We start from the raw sequence: 18334 nt of genomic DNA on the forward strand, positions 1-18334 counted from the left end.
AACACACAACCAGATGGAGATGAAAACATAACCTCCTTCCAACTATGCTGGCACCAGAAGGCCCATCTCCACTCATTTTCTCTAGAGCTCGTGTGTAAACTTAAAAAACGTAGAATAAACTACTCATGACGGGAAGCAGCAGCATGTGCTTGGTAAACGATCCTACGACCCCTTCGAACCGCAGGTCTGAGTCCTGCTGACTTTTAATTCTGTTTCACGCAGACGAAGGTCATCGGGTCCTAAACCTGTGAACGGGTGAATGCTAGCTTATAGCGGCGGCTGTCGGCACCTGGCTCTCCACCAGCATGGCCATGTCCATGAACATGTCGTGGAGCTCTCTGATGCTGTTCTCCAGCTTGATGATCTCATTGTGCCTCGTCTCGATCTCATTCATCGCCTGCTGAGTGATGTTGTCCATGATGATCTGGGAGGATGAACGGAGCAGGATTGGATTAAAACCATGCGTGTGTGTGTGTGTGTGTGTGTGTGTGTGTGTGTGTGTGTGTGTGTGCGTGCGTGTGTGTGTGCGTGCGTGCTCATTTTGCATCCGTTGGGTCTCTCACCCCGGACGTGAAGATCGCTGGGTTGTCGCTCTCCAACATGCTCTCCAGCTCCTCGTTTGTCGTGTTTCTCCCAGCTAGACAAAACACAAAACACTCTTTAATGCTGCAGATGTGAGCTCTCATGGTGTAGGTGTGTTAGGTTGAAGCCAGGACACTAGCCCCCCCCCCATCCCATCATCACCATGTCAGTCAGAAGAGTCATTAAGGTGACAGCTGTGGGCCACATGCTCACTTCTCCTCTGTCCATCTGTCTCAAAGAGGTGCAACACAAATGCTACAGCGAGAGGGAGCCAGGGCAGATCAGGAGGCGATATCATCATCAACATCATCATCGTCATCATCATCATCCTCTTCACACTCTTCCTCAGGCCATCACCTACTTGTTCAGCACCCTCCCTCCAAATGTGTACGACAGGCATCTTGCCATCGCAGTCTTTTCCTCTCTTCACTCTTTATTTTCCCCAGCAGACTTGTCCCACTTCTTCCACACGCTCCTGCACCAACGTTATCTGCGTTCGAGTGCCGATTTCGCCTGCGGAGCTGCGTCTCCTCCACTCCATTTCTGACCCACTGATACTATAAATCACACTCACACTGTGCATCATCTCCAATCTTTCCTTTGCACATTTGAAATCCTCTGTGGGCCGAAGCGTAGCACAGGAACTACCTCCACATGACCACATGATTACACCTGGCACCACCACACTGATCTGATTGGACCACCGTTGCCCCGATGCCCCTCAGCGCTGTCAAGCCTATAGGAATCAATGTAAAATTTGTCTGAGCGTGCTTGCTATTAACCATATGAGCTATCGCTCCCAAAACAGCTGATTGATGTTGATGAAGTCAGAGCAAATGATCAGCTGTTGAACACAACACGGATGGAGCTTCTCTCTTCTCTAACATGATGAGCGTCTACGTGCATTTCAGCCTCACACAGGTTGTCTAATTCATCCTCATCCCTATCAAACCCATGAAATTCACTTAGTTGTGGTTAAGAGACTTCATCAGGTTCATCAATGACATTTTACGGTTTAACAAATGAGAAGGAGACGTCAGCGCACGCAGGTCGTTTTCCCATTTCCCCAGCTTCTCCCGTCTCCAGAGCGTTAGGACCAAATGACAACATTAAAGGGGGTCAGAGTTGGAGCCAAAGGACATGGGGCAGCGACGATGAGTCACAGATAATTGTTAAGAAGAAAATAATCCTATTTATCAATCACACACACACACACACACACACACACACACACACACCAGACACACACACACACACACACACACACACACACACACTACACTTCGCTGGCTTTTTCCGAGCCCCAACAGTCTCTGGGGGAGGTTCTTATTTGTTGCCATGGCGACCCAAACCCCGAGAAGCCCAATATAAAGCCGAGTAGTCTCACTTCACCGTAGTGTTTATGAACTATTAAATCATTCACGATACGCTGCTACCAGTAACAGTGTTATGTCATCTCCATCGTTATGCAACACAAATGAGGCGAGACCCCAAAGCAGGTTATTCACAGCCTACGCCCCAGTTTGTCCCAGTGTCACCAGCACAGGAGCCATAAAAGGCCCATTCTGTATGTTGACATGTTTATAATAGTGGACCGATACTGGTGCACACCTCCCCTTATGAGACAGACTAGTAATCAACATGAAGGAAGCCGATGGCGGCGAGCAGCCCCCCCCCACCGCTGCAGAGGAAGGTGTGATGCCGACAGCGTGCGGCGCTTTGGTCCGTGTGTCAAGCTGCTGAACGCTAAATGAGACGACTGATGAGTCTGACCCTAAACTGTGAGCCACAAACTGAACGAGGAGAACGAGTGCAGTGGTTCCATCCACTAATTAACAGGCTGCGTCTTCACTTCCGTTCCTGGGTGAATATCCAAGTGTGAAAGCATGGGCTGCTTTTACCTCTGATGTCGGTGTCCTGACATGAAACACAGCAGCAGAATAATTTATCTGCTGTTAACATGACATGAGTACGCAGTGATTAAAGCAGCTCCCTGCTTGTTTAGAGGTGATGCTTTACTATGGCTGTGCTGATGCAGATTAAAGTAATTACAGGAGGCACCACTACAGTAGCATTGAGCCTTAGTGTGGTTATCTCACCACAGTTGTACTTATACACAAAAGCCTCTTAGGAGCTGATGGTTAAAAAAGCTCTGGTTTTAAACTGTAAAGGAGCAGCAGTGTATCAGTTGTATTGACCTTTACATGTTGCTGCTGGGAAGTGGAAAAACAAGAAAGAAACAGTCAATGGTCTGGACTTGTTTGGTTCTTTTCCACCTCATCAAAGAGCTTTGACGCTGCGTCTCTTCACCCATATACAAGCACACACACACACACACACACACACACACACACACACACACACACACACACACACACACACACACACACACACACACACACACACACACACACACACACACACACACGTTGGAACCAGCCGTTGAACCCGCTGCTCTCCCTCTCACTGGAGCCGTGGCCGCCGCGTTTTTACGGTGTTTCACAGCGTAGACGAACGGAAGGCGAGGGCATCGGTACTGAATCTGACAGAGTGGACCGCTCTCCCCTCTGTGTGACACGCTTATTGATTCACAGGCAAACCAAGTGGACGCAGTTGGCACAACAGAAATGCAGAGGAGCTGCTGTGTGATGGTCACAATCTTTACTAGACACGAGCCCATAAAAACCAAAAACTGGATTCTCTCCAGTGTTTTCTCCCTCCGTGCTGTCGGTCCATCTCGCCTCCTTGATGACAGGCCTCCTGCGTCTCTACCATCTGACGAACCAAACCCAAACGGACCTGGAGGAGCCCACGGTGAAAGCGAGGCAGGTGCGCGTGTCTTTTTGTGCCGTGTTAGTTTGAAGGTTCTGCGTCGCTGTTTTTCGAGCCCGGCCGGACCCGCAGACGGACCCGGCTGAATGCGGCCGCCCTGGAGCGACAGATGGCCGGAGGCCGAGAACACGGCGACCCAAATGCCCCTGCTCCGCTCCGCTCGTGGCCATAAATGAGTCAGTGGCTCCTATAGGCTCATGTGAGCGCGTGCCGTTGAGGGTAAGTTCTGGTGACCGTCGCGGCAGCTGGCACGGCGCCGGAGCCCTGGGCCCGCAGCTAATACCTGTCATATCACATCGCACAGCGAGGACGAGCTCGGATCTGAGCTGCTGCATCCTGGCATGAGCTCACATGTGGCTGTGGGTGTTGGTGATGCGTGTGTTTTGGAAGGTGCTTTTGCACTTAAAAAAATAAAAATATGGACGGGACAAAGTCAAAGGTCTGTGTTATGAGGAATGAGATACCAGAGAACCGTGGTCTGTTCAGCAGGTCTGAGGAGCTTCACAAAGCAGGGAGCAATTTGGGTGCTGACTTTATTTTTAGCCTAATTATCGTGAAACTAATGTGACTTTGGGAGGATGAAGAGGAAGACGCTCGCGTAGGCTGAAAATGAAGGGCGCGCACAGACTTGTTTTCTGTGATAGTGAAGCCATCGCGAGCGCGTGTGACCATTCAATCGAACGATTACAGGACATTTGTCAAGACTAATGAAAAGACCTTGTTGTTTCAGCACATCCACACACTGTGTGTATATAATATCAATGGAGGCACTGGGCAGAGGGCAACTCACTGATCTCCAGCTGCCTCTGGATGCGGCCCTTGCAGCGCTCCCTGTAGTCTGACTGCGTGGTGTTGTATTCTGACATCACCTCCACAAACTTACGGGACAGTGTGGAGTGCTGCGGACACAAAGACGTCATAAACTGTTTACCTGATCAAAAGTTTTGCTCCATAAGCAGTTTTACTTTAAAGGATTTCAGATTCGCTCTGGAGCCCACAGGTACCTGTGTTTTCCGTATCCTCAGATCAGCAGATGACCTGTTCTGTCCTTCTTCCTGTTCAATGGTTTGCTGGATACCTGGACAGATACACACATATGGAGAACAGTGCACAAAAGCAGTCAGTGAACTCTAAGAAGAATATTAACCTTAAAAAAAGGGGGAAGAACTAAGAAACTAATTCAACTACAGCTTCAGCACATTAACTAATCACATATCAGTCGTTAGGATGAAGAGGCAGGAAATTAAAAATGATAAACGTCTTTGGAGGCTTTTGGCTGTCGCATCTTCACAGTCACACCTCAGGAACCCATTGTAGAGGAGTTGCTGCCAAGCATAATGATGTAAATGAAGGCGCTGTCAGTGTGAAGTACTCAATCAATTAGCGAATTCCACGCAGCCTGCTCATTTCCACCCCCGTGCTGTTGGAGGGGATGCAGCTCCTGCACATTCCGTGACCTCTGCACCTGCTGCCGCTCCCGCTCTGCGTGCAGTAAGATTCACCTCGGAGTGGATGCGAGCAGCTCGAAGCCTGCGAGGTAAACAGTTCGCTGACAGCACGACAGAGCGGCGCGGCAGAGGAGCGATTCAAACTAATGAGCAGCTCCAGCTCTGTTCCAGCAGGCCTGCTCATCCCATCTACTCCACCGGGACGCTTTCCGGGCCGTATGGAGCTCTTTGGCAACAACTGTGTAACGTTTTAATGGTCACTGAAAAACCAGGAGCAGCCCAAAATACTGTGTAATACCGTCAATCTGTCCTCGCAATAAAGATTTGTCACAAAGCAGACAGTGATAAAGGATGTGGTTTAGATTCTAACGGCTCTGTACAGTGTAGAACGGGGAGATTCGTTCTGGCACTTACACACTTAGAGTGGAAGGAGTGACGTGTTAACCCGTCCTGTCCCCTGGCTTCCTGCACTAATTGGAGATTAGATGTTTAAACCATTAAACACAAAAGAAGTCTTAATAAAGAAACGTAATAAAGTCATGGATTTAGTCAGAGTTAAACCTTTGGCTCCTTCCTTCGGAACCACTCACCACAGAGCTGAGGTCTGGGTGCTCTAAACACTCAAATGGTAAATCTGAAAAATGCAGCAAGACAAAGAACACAGACTACAGAAGCTTCAGGCGTCGATGAAGCGGAACAACTCGTCCTATAAATCAATTTGCGGGTGTGTATCATAATAATGGCAACTCATGTGAGATTTGGGCGTTTAAATAATAAAAACAGAGAGTCAGAGGTTTATTGATATTATAGTTCTTGCATAAGGCTCATTGTGCAAAACATTTGTTATAAGCATTGTGATTCTGTGGAGTTGAACACGGAGTAGCTGCTGAAGAGATGCTAATGTGAGACCTTCCCACATCCACGACCTTTACTCCTGCTCTCTGAGTCCACGGGACTGATTGAGAATTGCAAACAGCATAAAATGAATAGTGTTTGTCACTTCCAGAGGCTACGGGTGTGCAGCGTGACAAAGGTGAGGTCACTTAGTGAGCAGGCGAACGCACACGCGGAGCGGGCGGCCACACAAAGGTATCCTGTGGCAACAACTGATGGGGAATGGAGCGACACAGTAAGAGACGTGTGATGCAGAGCTGCTCGCTTGATAGCGCTTGTGTCAAGTCTGTGTGTGTTTGTTTGTGTGTGTGTAGGGGCCATGACTGTACCTTTTAGCTTGTTGCTTGGAACATATAGTAACAAGCGTAAACCCAAACAGGCCTTTAAACACACACACACACACACACACACACACACACACACACACACACACACACACACACACACACACACACACACACACACACACACACACCTATGGATATATAATAAGGACACAAGGACTAAATACATGTTGAGGGTGTGATCATGTACAGTAGCAGCTGTGCACAGATGAAGCCTGCACACAGTACGTTACTATGACATTAGTCAGTTGTCAGTCAAACTCGGTGTGTGCTGGGACTAGTGATACTAATCACTGCAGCACATGAGTGTAAACCCAGGGGTCTGTTTGCTGTTTTCTCCAGACCAAAGTCAAACAGCTGCAGACACTGGTTACGGATATGCTCTGAAAACTCCACTTCATGATTATACTGTGTCATTGTTGAATTCATTATATATAAACTAGAGGCTGAAGCTGACTGGGATGTCAAATAAGAAAACTAACACTTCTTCAAATATTTAGCAATCTGAAAACATTTAGTGAATGATTTCTGTTAAATGAGGAACCATGTCTTTAATTGATCATTGATTAATCGTTTCAGCTCATAGTTGTGAATAAAAACCTTTATGCTGCAGTCAAAAAGAGCACAAAGTTGTTTATTGCTGTGGGCAGTAATTATGTATGAACACCCACCATTTTCCAGTTGCAGCTACTTATTGACAACTTACAGTATTTCTCCTGCCTAGAAACTAGGCCTCGCCTTCGCGGGTGCTGATCACAATAAGGCATAATTAAAGCTCCAGCTTCTGTGGGAAACAGGATGAACTGTACTCACTCTTTAATTTGGCGCGCACTTTGTTGGCCAACTTCTTGATGTCTGCCATGAGATCCTCCAGCTCAGCTTTAGTTTCTAAATGGGGGAAGAGGAGAGGAGAGATGAATGGAGCTGTACACTAAAGCACTTCCACAGACCTGTTAACTGCACACAGACGGAATCGATACTGACGCGCAGGAAACAACTCGTTAAGTGACAGAGCGAACGCAGACAATCAATTCATCAAGTTCAGCAGCGTCCGTCCCTTCTCTCCTGCTGTCGTCCTTCTGTTGCCTCCACAGCCAACATACACACTGAGACCCGCCCCGGGTTCAAACCCAGTGTCTTCCACGGCTCATGTCATGTGATGTGCTGGTGTTTACGCTTGGTTTCTGCCCGACATCATTCATTATGCATGTGCAATGAAAACAGTTGCATTCACCGCTGCGAACTTCAAAAGGCTGCAGCCGTCATCGTGGTGTCTAGACGCGGGAGAAGCAGCATTTCTCTTTCATCTCTTCCCCCCGACCTCTCGCTCATTCTGAATCACAGACAGCTGTGTGATAATCTCGCACGTGGAGATGTGGCGTTTTGTCTCGTGTGATGGGTGAGGCTAATAATGACGCCATGGTTACAGCACGGATAATGGGTGGGTTGTCGTGACTCCTCTGGTCCTCGGTGGTCGCGGTGTGCGTTACTTCACCTGACGATGCGCCTAGCGCCTAGTACATTTACTGATAATGCACAGGCAAACACAATGAGTGCATAATGTGCTATTTAAGAAATGCAAATACGCTGATATATCACAGTGATGCACATTCAGTGTTTACAGCCAGCTGTGCACCAGCTAAATAAACACAATCTACATGTGTTAGATTAGTTCAAACCTTAGTCCCACTGTTCAGACAGGACAAACACATCGTGGTACTGTTCAGTTGCAGCTGTGCACCATAAACCATCATGCGCGCTTTATAATGTTTCAAATATCATTTGAAATACATTGAACACATTTACTAACACAATTACTAAGGTTGATTGTTTGTTGTCTTTTCATAACTAGTCCCTCAGTTCTGCTGCTTGATGCATTGACACTTAAATACACTGAAAACAGTTCTAATCGCAGTTACATAGAAAACCATGTATCTAATTTCTGCAGCGCGTGCAGTGAATAAATGTGTTGGGATAAAATATGTGAGGTTGAATATAGAGAAGAACAAAAAGGAGAATGGTTTTCACACATACTCTCTCGCTCTCCCTGGAGCATTAATTGCCATTTTTAGCACATTACAGAGTAGTGAGAAGAGCATTTATCATCCTAATGCCACAACAGAGCCAGATCTCCATATGTTAACGAGGCCTGGGAGGCAGCAGACACACAAGTTAAATAAGTCGAGCTGCTCAATCTAACTTGCTTGCGTTGCTCCTGGTATTATAACATTGTAGTATCTTCAAATCTGAGAAAATAACGACAGACGTGAAACACATCAAACCGCATCTTCAGTGGATAATTCAATTACACAGTATGAAAAAGACCGAAATTGCTGCTGAATTTTCACTTATTGAAAGGTGGTAGGAGACAAGCTAAAAAAGATGTAATGATATGATCTGCCTCTCGGTAACTCTACATCACACACTGCGTTTATGCTCTTTATGGCAATTTGAGATCACACTTTGGTGATTAAAAGCTGGAGACTTGAGATTTCAGATCCTGCACGATGATGAATGGATGAAATACTGTATGTTCTATAAATGCAACAGCAATCAGCAGCTTACACACTTTTATTATAAACAGGAGCAATAATAAAGCCTGTGGGCATCATTAAACTATAGCAGCTCAGAGTGGACCCACTGCCACAAACATGTGCATGCAATCTGATTAACACTATGTATTTCCATATCAGCAGAAGCCAGGCTGTGGTATCTACAGCTCAGCAGAACAAAGCAGCGGACGTGCAGAGCGATAACTGATGGATGAGAACAGTAAAAAGGTGACAAGGGTCGTCGTGAAGGTCAGCTTGAGGTCCGTAAGTGCAAATTAATGGAGCAGATGCAGACGCGGATGCTAAGATATTAGCCCGTTTTCCAAATATGCCAAGAGGAAGGAAGTGCATTCAGGTTCGCTGGGCCTCAAGGTTACACTCACGCTTTTTGGTGGGAAGCAGCAGTGTAAGCGAAAAAGAGAAGCCCTCAGGCAGTTTACACGCGTGTTACATCGTTACATACTGTACAGCGACTGTAGCTGGAGCAAACACTGGAAACACTATCATCATGCGTACGTCGTCTCAGCCAAATGTGAGCCGAGATCAGACCCTCACAGCGAAATGAATAATGTTTCCTGTATGTGCAGATCAGGAGCTGCTTCATAACTGCAGCGAGCTTTGGATGAATGAAAACCGATGCTCGGTCACTCTTACTTCTCTGAGCAGGAGACCTGTCGCCGGCTGCTTTCCCGTCCTCTCTGTGTCTGGCTTCTTTGTGTCCACTTTTCCCACGTTTTCACAACTTCAGAAACTCTAGAGAGGTGTAAGGTCGCGGCTGGGTAACCATAGCAACCTGTGATAGCTCGTTTGGTGAGGTCAGCTCCACTGGCATCGCAGAGATTCTGACGGCAGAGAAGATCGGCTCGTGGAGTGTGTCCGCGAAGGAGCTAGATTAGATTTCCCCCTCGGCGGTCTCCAAACACTGGAGGACAACCTGCTCGATCAAGTGTCTATTCAGCCTCATTATTGGCTGTCTGAAAAGAGGAAGAGTGCCGACACTGATGAATAAGTAGCGGGAGAAGTGAGAGGGAAGCAAATTAGAGGGCAAAACCGAGGAGTCAATTGAGCTATGGCTTCACACTCCATCCCTCTCCCAGACGCTCTCGAACGGAATCTTCAGGTCACGCTTGTTGCCATCATTAAGGCTCTGTTGCTATGGCGATGTGTCTTTCGTCCTCCTTCCAGCTTGTCAGATTGTTTCAAAGAGAGATGGAGGAAGCGGGAGGGACGCCACGAGGCGAGAGAAAATTGAGGAAACGTGGACGACGGAGGAAAAGCAGGAGGAAGAAAGACACAGAAGATGAAGCGCCCGCCGCTGCGGGACGTTCAGAAAAATGGGGCTTTATGAATATTTTTACTGCTCATTGAGCTTCACTTGCTAGTTAGGGGTGAAGCTCCACGAGTATTCATCGTCCTTTTAAACAGCATGTCCAGGATCGTTTGTCCTCGCAGCTGTTTGAACTGGCTCATAATTACAGTTCACAGCTACAGTAGAGGAAGACTATGACACTTAAATGCTTATCTGGCATTTTTGCTAACGTTATTGTTAAGATTAAAACTATTCCTGGAGTTTCCACTGGCAACAGGCTACAGCTTCCTATTTGAATTTAATTAGAGGCTAAACTACTGGATGTGTTCTGACACCTGTCAATCTGTCACACTATGTTTCCTCTGATCACTTTCATCAACCGACAAGACCCGACTTTGTGAAGACGGAGCCCAGATTCTTGTGATTGCTCATATTCCCTTCACACCTCAGTTTGAGCCAAGGCCATAAGAAGATTTGTCATTTGTTAATGGATCAAACTCCACCACTTCTTTGATGCTGCTTCTGCGGGAGCATTTATCCATGTATGGCATCGCCCTCCGCGTTTTCCATTTCGAGGTTCACCTTTCACACTGATACCACGGGTTTTTCCTGCCAATCAGAAGTCAAAGCACCGTGACACTGAGCCTGAATCTTCCTCTGCTGCCGCTCCAGTCTCGCAGCCGTTTATCTTTTCAGCTTCTGCTCCGTCTGTAAATATGTTACCAGCTCTTTGTGTGTTTGCTCTGCTTATTGATCGTCTAGAGTCCAGGTGTTTCACATGGACAGAGCATGAGCTCATCCAAACATTACTGATATTTGCCTTGCTGGAGGAATAATGCGCAGTGAGCTAACCACAAACTGACACCAGAGGTTTGACTACTAACAATTACACCGAACGAGAAAGAGATTAGACACAACAACAGCAACACACACGTTAAATGTTCAATAATGTGTTAGACGATCTGCATCTATATCACAGTAGTTCCAGGTACGTTCCACATGTGGGAGAAGCAGCACTGCCTGCTACTGCAAATGTCCTTCAGTGAGATATTCTGTGCCTTCAAACACATTCGAATTGTATAACTCGGCTGCATTTTGGGTAATGGGCGGCAAAAATAGTCACCTAACTCCAACAAGAACGTCTTTAACTTTGAGCGGACGTGAGTGGAGGACTGGGTCCTTTTATCGACCCCTGTCTTTCTCCTGCTGCAGTCTGTCTGTGTTAGGAGTCAGTGTTTCTATGCCTAATTTCAGTCTCAGTCAGACCCAAGTGGAGGGACTTATCTCACTGGCGTTGACCTCCATTGCATACAGATACATACGTATCGGTGCGTGTCCTCAGCCTTGCACGTGAACTCCACACCCTATTCACTCCACTTTAAGTGGGATATGATTGCTGCACAGTTTAAGAGCCTGTCTTCAGTGGCTATGACACTACAGTACATCAACTCAGATATCATGATGTAGTTCTAAGGATAAAGGAAATAGAGAGAGATAAAGAAGAGAGACACAAAGAAAGGCGAAGAACAAACAGAGAAGAAGGAAAGCTGCAGGAACCCACTCCACACATGTTGGTTACGGTCGGAGGAGCACTGGCAGACAGCGAGGACGAGCACCAAGCCAAAGAACTGCAAATAGCAACACTCAGAGGCTGTAATTAAACCAAGCTTCTCCAGGGCTGCGAGTTGAGGACTTTTAAGAGTCACAGGAAAGATGCTCTCTGGAAACTGGAGGCCAAACAGATACACACATGTCGTTAAATAAAGACTCGGGCATAAACACTAAGGACCACAGTCTCTGCATCCTGCATCTCTGCATCTCAGCTACTGAGATCTGCTCTGTTTATGTTAGCTCAGCATTGATTTTTACATTACGTTGCATTAGTACAATGCAACGTATCAGAGGCCGCTTCCTTCAAAAGGGTTTAATGTACAAACCAGGAAGGCCCATTAAGTGCACTGGGATCAATGGTTTATGATCCCACTACACGGTCCCCGCTCAGGTTTCCTCCTACGGTTCAGGCCCACTCTTTATGCTAATTAAATACTGTAGATGCAGCTGTTAGTGGGAATTGCTGTGGACATTCAGTAGAATGTTCTCTAACGTAGAACGAAGGGAAGCGAAGAGACAGCAGGAGGAGATAAGCTACTGTACCTACAGCAGTGATCAGTCAGAGCTCACGCGCCGTCACAGCCCCTTATCTCTGAGACCACTATCTGACACCACACGCATCTGTGTGGGAGCGAGGACGGGGACGGAAAATCCTTTTCTAAAACCACGCTGCTGTAATTAGATTAAGGCATCGCTCATGATTTTATTTCCTAGTTCATAAGTCAGCGTCAAAAGAACCTCATTTCTGACTTTTTATGCTGAACTCTAACCACCACACCTCATCAGTCAAGGCAATGACAGCACAAGGCCAACAAATGCTACAAAGCAAACAATTCATGTAGTATTTAATAGAGAACTATGGATTCAATCATGTTTCTAAAAATAAAATACTTCTATGCTTCTCTTCCATTAGAGGCATGTGTTCATGAGGAAACAAAGGCTCAATATCCATTATGATCTAATGGCTATAAGCCAATCCATCATCATTAGTAAGACCACTGCACAATACACAAACACACTGCACCATAACATCAGTTAAGCAAAAAACAAGCACCCACGACACTCTGTGTATTGCAGTTCCTTCTGGGAAGTGGGTAGAAAAGCTGTGATACAGGGCAGGTGTAATAATACAGGCTGAGGGAGTGGGCTGGAAATAACGCCACGTATCTCTAGAAAACGCCTCAGTCAGCAAACATCGAAGATTCCCCAGCAGCGAGTGAGGAGAAAGCTTGTGTGTGTGTGTGTGTGTGGGGGGGGGGGTGTTCAGGTGGGCGTATGTGACATGTGATTATAAAACTGTGACAGAAACCACCTGTGTGTGTGTGTGTGTGTGTGTGTGTGTGTGTGTGCGTGCGTGCGTGCGTGCGTGTGCGTGTGCGTGTGCGTGTGTGTGTGTGTGTGTGCGTGTGTGCGCGCGTGCGTGCGTGTGTGTCTCCTTCCATTCTTCACTTTATCAGCAAATGGGAGCGGAAAAGAAGTGAAAACGAACGACCACCCTCTCTCTCAATCTCTCGATCCATTTCAGAAAATCCATGACGCTGGTTTGTTTGTAGAAAACAGTGAAGAATAAATGATTTCCTGTAGATGTGCACCTACTGCAAATATAACGCTTGTGCTCTAAAGAAAAATACATGTAAAGTCAAATTGTCATCAGGAAGGAGACGAGGTGTGATCGGGAGGAAGGAAAACACTGGGCGGCAGCTGCAAAGACAGTGTGGATGAAACAGTCCATCACAGTCAACGCACACATACAGTATTGATAATATTAATAAGGTTCAACTCATCTTGGGTTACTAGTCTTAGAAAACACCGCAGAGCATGTGCAATGCAGTCATAGGAACACACACACTACATGCCATTCAACCCACAGCCCTCTGTCTGATTATTCACATACTGTATTTTCAGTGGCAGCCGTTCTCAGCCTGATGCAGCCCTTGTTCCACACACAAAGGGCTTGATTTGGACACTAGAAGCAGAGTTACGGTCTCCTCTGGTCTAATCAGGGTTTCATTATCTTTATTAAATCTAAGCTTAATTCATGACCCTACTGATAATACACAATATGTTTTGCTCGTCTGCTGTTTATCGTGCTTTTTCCGCGATACCTTACAAACACAGCGCTCGACCAACAAGCTGCTCACAAACAAAGACAGACACTTGAAATTCTGATTCAGAGGGATAGTTGCAAAAAGGATTCTAATTAATCCTGCATTAAACAGCATAGAAAACGGTGACTTTTGACTTTATTCTCTTTCTTCCTTCCATTAAGAGCTTCTCTGACTCATTCCTGAGTCATCTGCAGTATTAATGTAATCATTAAAAAGCAACAGAGTACAGGAGTGTGAAAAAGGTCGGGATCGGTTTTGACAACGTGACCTTATCCGGAGGAATCAATGAAATAATTTATGACGAGTCGCTTTGCCAGTTGGGAGACGGAGAAACAGCAGCAAAGTCGCTTTTACACATGTAGGTAGGATGGAGCTCATCGGCCCAGAAACCAGGTTCTGCTCCAAAAAGACACAAGCCTGAAATCCACCAGAAGCCGAGAGAGGAGAGAGGAGAGTCAGGAGCTCCGACCGAGGTCCGGATCTACAAAAGACTCAGGCTCCAGCTTGTTACATCATTTAAAATGAAGTTAACGTATATCAATAATTAATGGTTGAAAAGGGACACAATGGCTGATCTCAATCAGTTGTGTTGAGCTGCCAGAAGCACAAGCATGCAGACAAACAGCCTTACTCTCGTCGGGGTTCGGTGACGCGAGGATGGCGCTGTGCTTCCTCTTCACCTCCTCCACTTTCTCTGCCAGGGACTCGATGTAGCCCCGGATCTCCTCCACCTGCAACGAGGGAGCGAGACGATGAGGTTCACGTCTCGCCATTACTCACACAGGCGAAAGTGGGAGTGACTGTCAATTTATGTGAATAGAGAAACTATAGATCATAGAAAACTATTACAAATAATAGCTACTGATGTTGTGATTCTAAAATAAAGTCGGCGATAACACACAAGCACGATAACATGACCCAGCTTCAACAAGTGGAGGTGCCAGACGTGTTCATCCTCCTCCGAACTCCACTCGTCATCGCACTCAGCATCGTCTGCATCGTCTGCCACTAACATTCTACCCAATCGCTCCCGTCTGCGCTGCCTCAGCGCCAGCTGTGCCTCCGGTTCAGGCAACAGCTGGAGGAGTAGCAGGTCACATCTGCCAGTGGCTTCATCGGCCTCTCCTTTTATCTCTGTGTCATCGGTGCCCACGGCCTCCTCCTCCTTCACCTGCTGCGCCGCTTCATAAAGGCCCCGTGTGGTCACTTCCCTCCTGCTTGTGTCCACGTCAGCTCCTCGCGTTCGCTCCGAGCGCTCCTCACAGCTCCGCTCTCCCTCCGCTTCACCGCAGCCTCCCTCCTCCTGGCTCGGGTCATTATTCTCTCGTTATCTCTTTAATTAGCCGCTGATTTGATCGTTTTTTTAAATAATGACATAACCGCATTTGGAAGGAACACTGGGGAGAGTGGAGGCTCTAGAGTTAATAAGTGAGCGCCACAGGTGGAGGTCGAGTCCAAAGTTAAGAAAGGAGAGAGGGGGGCCGGAATGAGAAGATGAGAAAAACAGCAGTCATGATCTCCAAAAACATCAGGCACATTTTATAAAAGCAGACACTACAGACGATAAGTTTAAATACATTCAAATACACACAACTCCCCGAACTTTATAACTTCATTAAATTTTCCCTGTGAACCTTTGTGAACCAGTGGAATCCCAGAGCTGATGGCTCTCTTCCTGCTTTGTCGTCTAATCTCACTCTGGCGTAAAGGCCTGTGTTTTTTCCAGCGAGCAGCTGCAGGCCACACTGAGGCTGCCTTGCCGCGTCTCACTTCACTCTTGCGTCATGAGATGAAGGGCTTCGGGGGCAGGAAACGAGCCCCGCCACGGAATGCGAGGAGAAAAACAAAAGGACGACTCGTACCGTGTGACAAATAAGGGTCCGAATGCACTGACGCGCGAGGAGCCTGATGGTTCCTCCTCCACACAGTGAGGTCGTGCTCGCGGTGAGAGAGGTCTGCAGTGGTCTCTCCACTGTCTGCGATGCCTCTCACAGCTTAATTAACGCACCCAGTCAGGGGCAGAGTGTGATTACGCCTTTTCCCCATCTGCTCCCTTTATCTGCTCCCTCACTGTCTGCATCTCCCGCGGCCACAGGCGTCCTCCCCTTCCTCCTCTCTCATCACCCTCCTCCTGTCTCTCTCTCCCTCACCCGCGTCTAGACGCATCCTCCAAAAATGTTCCCTGTGAAATTTCCTCCCAGCCCCATATTTCACTAGAACTCCTCTTTCCTCACTTTCACGCTTGAGATGGATGTACCAGACTGAAATTTCAGACATAAAGAGATGCTTTGATATCGGTGATAGAGACAGACGGTCTGTCAGAGGCAAGAAGCAGCGGCAGAACAGAAACGGGGCTGAAGCTCCTTCCTCGGATTTAAACCATCCTCTACCTACTATGATTTAGATGTGAGCTGGAAGTTACATACGTCGTGATTGTCCAAGTTCATAATTAAACAGAATTCTGATTGTGGGGAAAAGTAAAAGCTCATTTTATATTCCTGAATTAAAAGATTTTCCCCTTTTGGACCTCAGACCTCTGGACTCAGGCGTCTCATGCAGAACTAAATGGTTTGAATCAGCTGAAGCGTAACTGATCTCAATGAAACAATTACACATTTCAGCCAAGTTAAAATCAGAAAGTCTCCCAAAAGTCCCCCGAGGTCCCGAGAGACACTGTAACTTAAACGCTATTCATTCCAACAGCGGAACGCGCTGGTTTACTGTAACAGACTCACCTCAGAGCATCTGTGAGACGCACACGAGCCGCATTTACATACAGTCACACAACGGAGGAGTTTAAATGCTAATGCTGGGGGAGGCAGAGGGGGAGGCAGAGGGGGAGGCGGCTGTGGAGCACTTACAGTAGCAGCGCGTGCTGCCGCATACTGCTGCACCTGCAGCTCGGTCACCGGCGATATTCATGTTGCTGTGAGAGCTCACATCAGTGCTGTTTTCAGTCGACAGTCCGACATCCGCCGCGTGGAACAACGTTTGCAATCATGATTTGAACACTTCAAAGTTAAAGCCACTCTCCACCCCCCCACACACGGGTGTTTGAGGCGATGAAGGGCTTCAGAAACATTAGCAATATGTCCGTTGTGGCAGCTGACAGACATAAGTGATGTATAATGATAAATATGGATTAGACACCAGAACTGAGCTGAATTCTTATGACTTTAAAATCTTGCAGACTTGCAGTGGGAAACGTATGTAACAAGTCCATTATCAGGCATTACAGAGGCCTCCCCCCGGTGCCTGGTGCATTTATGGGTCACACACGAGGAGAAAAACAGGAATGAACATCGTTAGCATCGGGGTGTTTTTGACTCAATAAAGTCCTCTGGAAATGAAATCAAACACATAAACAACTGGTGCCAGCGACAGCATCAGCTATGAAACATATCAATCGTCCCCAGGGGAAGAGAAGTGGCATCAGACTGATTACAGAGCTCTGGAAACAGCAGAAATACAGTCAGCATCAGGATGATGCCCAGACTGTAGTGTAGCATTTTAATCCAGGCTGGCAGGTTATTCATCTTTCGATGTGTGAACAAAGCGTACCTGTTCGAAGAATTCGTCCATGAAGCCTTTGTCCATCCCCACAGCGACCTCGTCCTCCTCCTCGGCCGTCTCCTTCCCCTGCACACACACAATCAGAAGGTTTGCAAAGCTGCAAAGCTGCAAAGACACAAAGATGCTAAACGTGTCCATGGACGGCGACTCACATCTGCACTGGGACCTGGGAACGGACCCAAGTAATCCAAGGGTTAAAGGAAACAGTATTACCCCTGCCACACACACACACACACACACACACACACACACACACACACACACACACACACACACACACACACACACACACACACACACACTTTTCCTATCATTGGGTGATTACAAGCAAGGAGCACTTAACTGCACTTGTAATTAGAACCGCAGGTTGAGTGATTATCAAGTTATTATTGAATTAAGACCTGAGGGCAAAGTAAACTTCGACTTCTAAACAGCAACTCAGATCTGCTCCATAGTGTTTGTTATTGTGTGTGTGTGTGTGTGTGTGTGTGTGTGTGTGTGTGTGTGTGTGTGTGTGTGTGTGTGTGTGTGTGTGTGTGTGTGTGTGTGCGTGTGTGCGGGCACCAGAAGCAGGATGGACCTCCCCATCGCATCCTTGAATGGTGAACATAGTGTAGACGATTGCAGTGATGCTAATTAGACAGTTAAACAGGAAATGACATCATGTGGTGAAATGCAGTGAAGTGAAGTGAGTCCGTGCCCAGCTGTCCATGGCTGACTGTGCATCCTGGCTGTATCATTTTCAATCCATTCTGATTGTGTACATTGTGAAACGCGTCAAGCTTAAACCGTCCTTTTCCCCATTACAGACGCAAGGACAATGCAGATGTTGTCGACGTGCAGACACAGTGTGGGAGGAAGGAAGCAGCTGTAAGAAAATGGGGGAAATTATCGTGAGCGAGGATCCGGTCCTTGAGAAAAATGTCTGAGAGGACAGACTTCAGCGGGAGATGGAAACTGGCACAAATCTAAGTGAGAGGACTGCAAAGCCACTGTGATCACGCTAATATTATCTAAACCCACTCAAACTATATTTAATCCTCACAATTCTGGATTGTAAAATGATGAAAATACTACAATT

The 18334-nt window shown here is 47.0% G+C and overlaps 1 protein-coding gene across 4 annotated transcripts in view; it reads right to left on the minus strand.

Moving 5' to 3' along the window:
- Positions 1-18334, minus strand: part of stx1a (syntaxin 1A (brain)) — a 29563-nt gene that overhangs the window by 3757 nt on the left and 7472 nt on the right. For all 4 annotated transcript variants that reach the window (XM_029172189.3, XM_029172188.3, XM_041073577.2 and 1 more), the window contains exons 2-8: positions 17242-17319; positions 14312-14411; positions 6914-6988; positions 4419-4492; positions 4205-4313; positions 564-637; positions 290-424 (exon numbers count right to left, since the gene is read on the minus strand). In XM_029172189.3, the coding sequence (XP_029028022.1) occupies positions 290-424; positions 564-637; positions 4205-4313; positions 4419-4492; positions 6914-6988; positions 14312-14411; positions 17242-17319 (645 nt within the window). The remainder of the gene's footprint in view (positions 1-289; positions 425-563; positions 638-4204; positions 4314-4418; positions 4493-6913; positions 6989-14311; positions 14412-17241; positions 17320-18334) is intronic.

The sequence above is a fragment of the Betta splendens genome, chromosome 13 (genome assembly GCF_900634795.4).
Source record: "Betta splendens chromosome 13, fBetSpl5.4, whole genome shotgun sequence".
NCBI classification, from domain to species: Eukaryota; Metazoa; Chordata; class Actinopteri; order Anabantiformes; family Osphronemidae; genus Betta; species Betta splendens.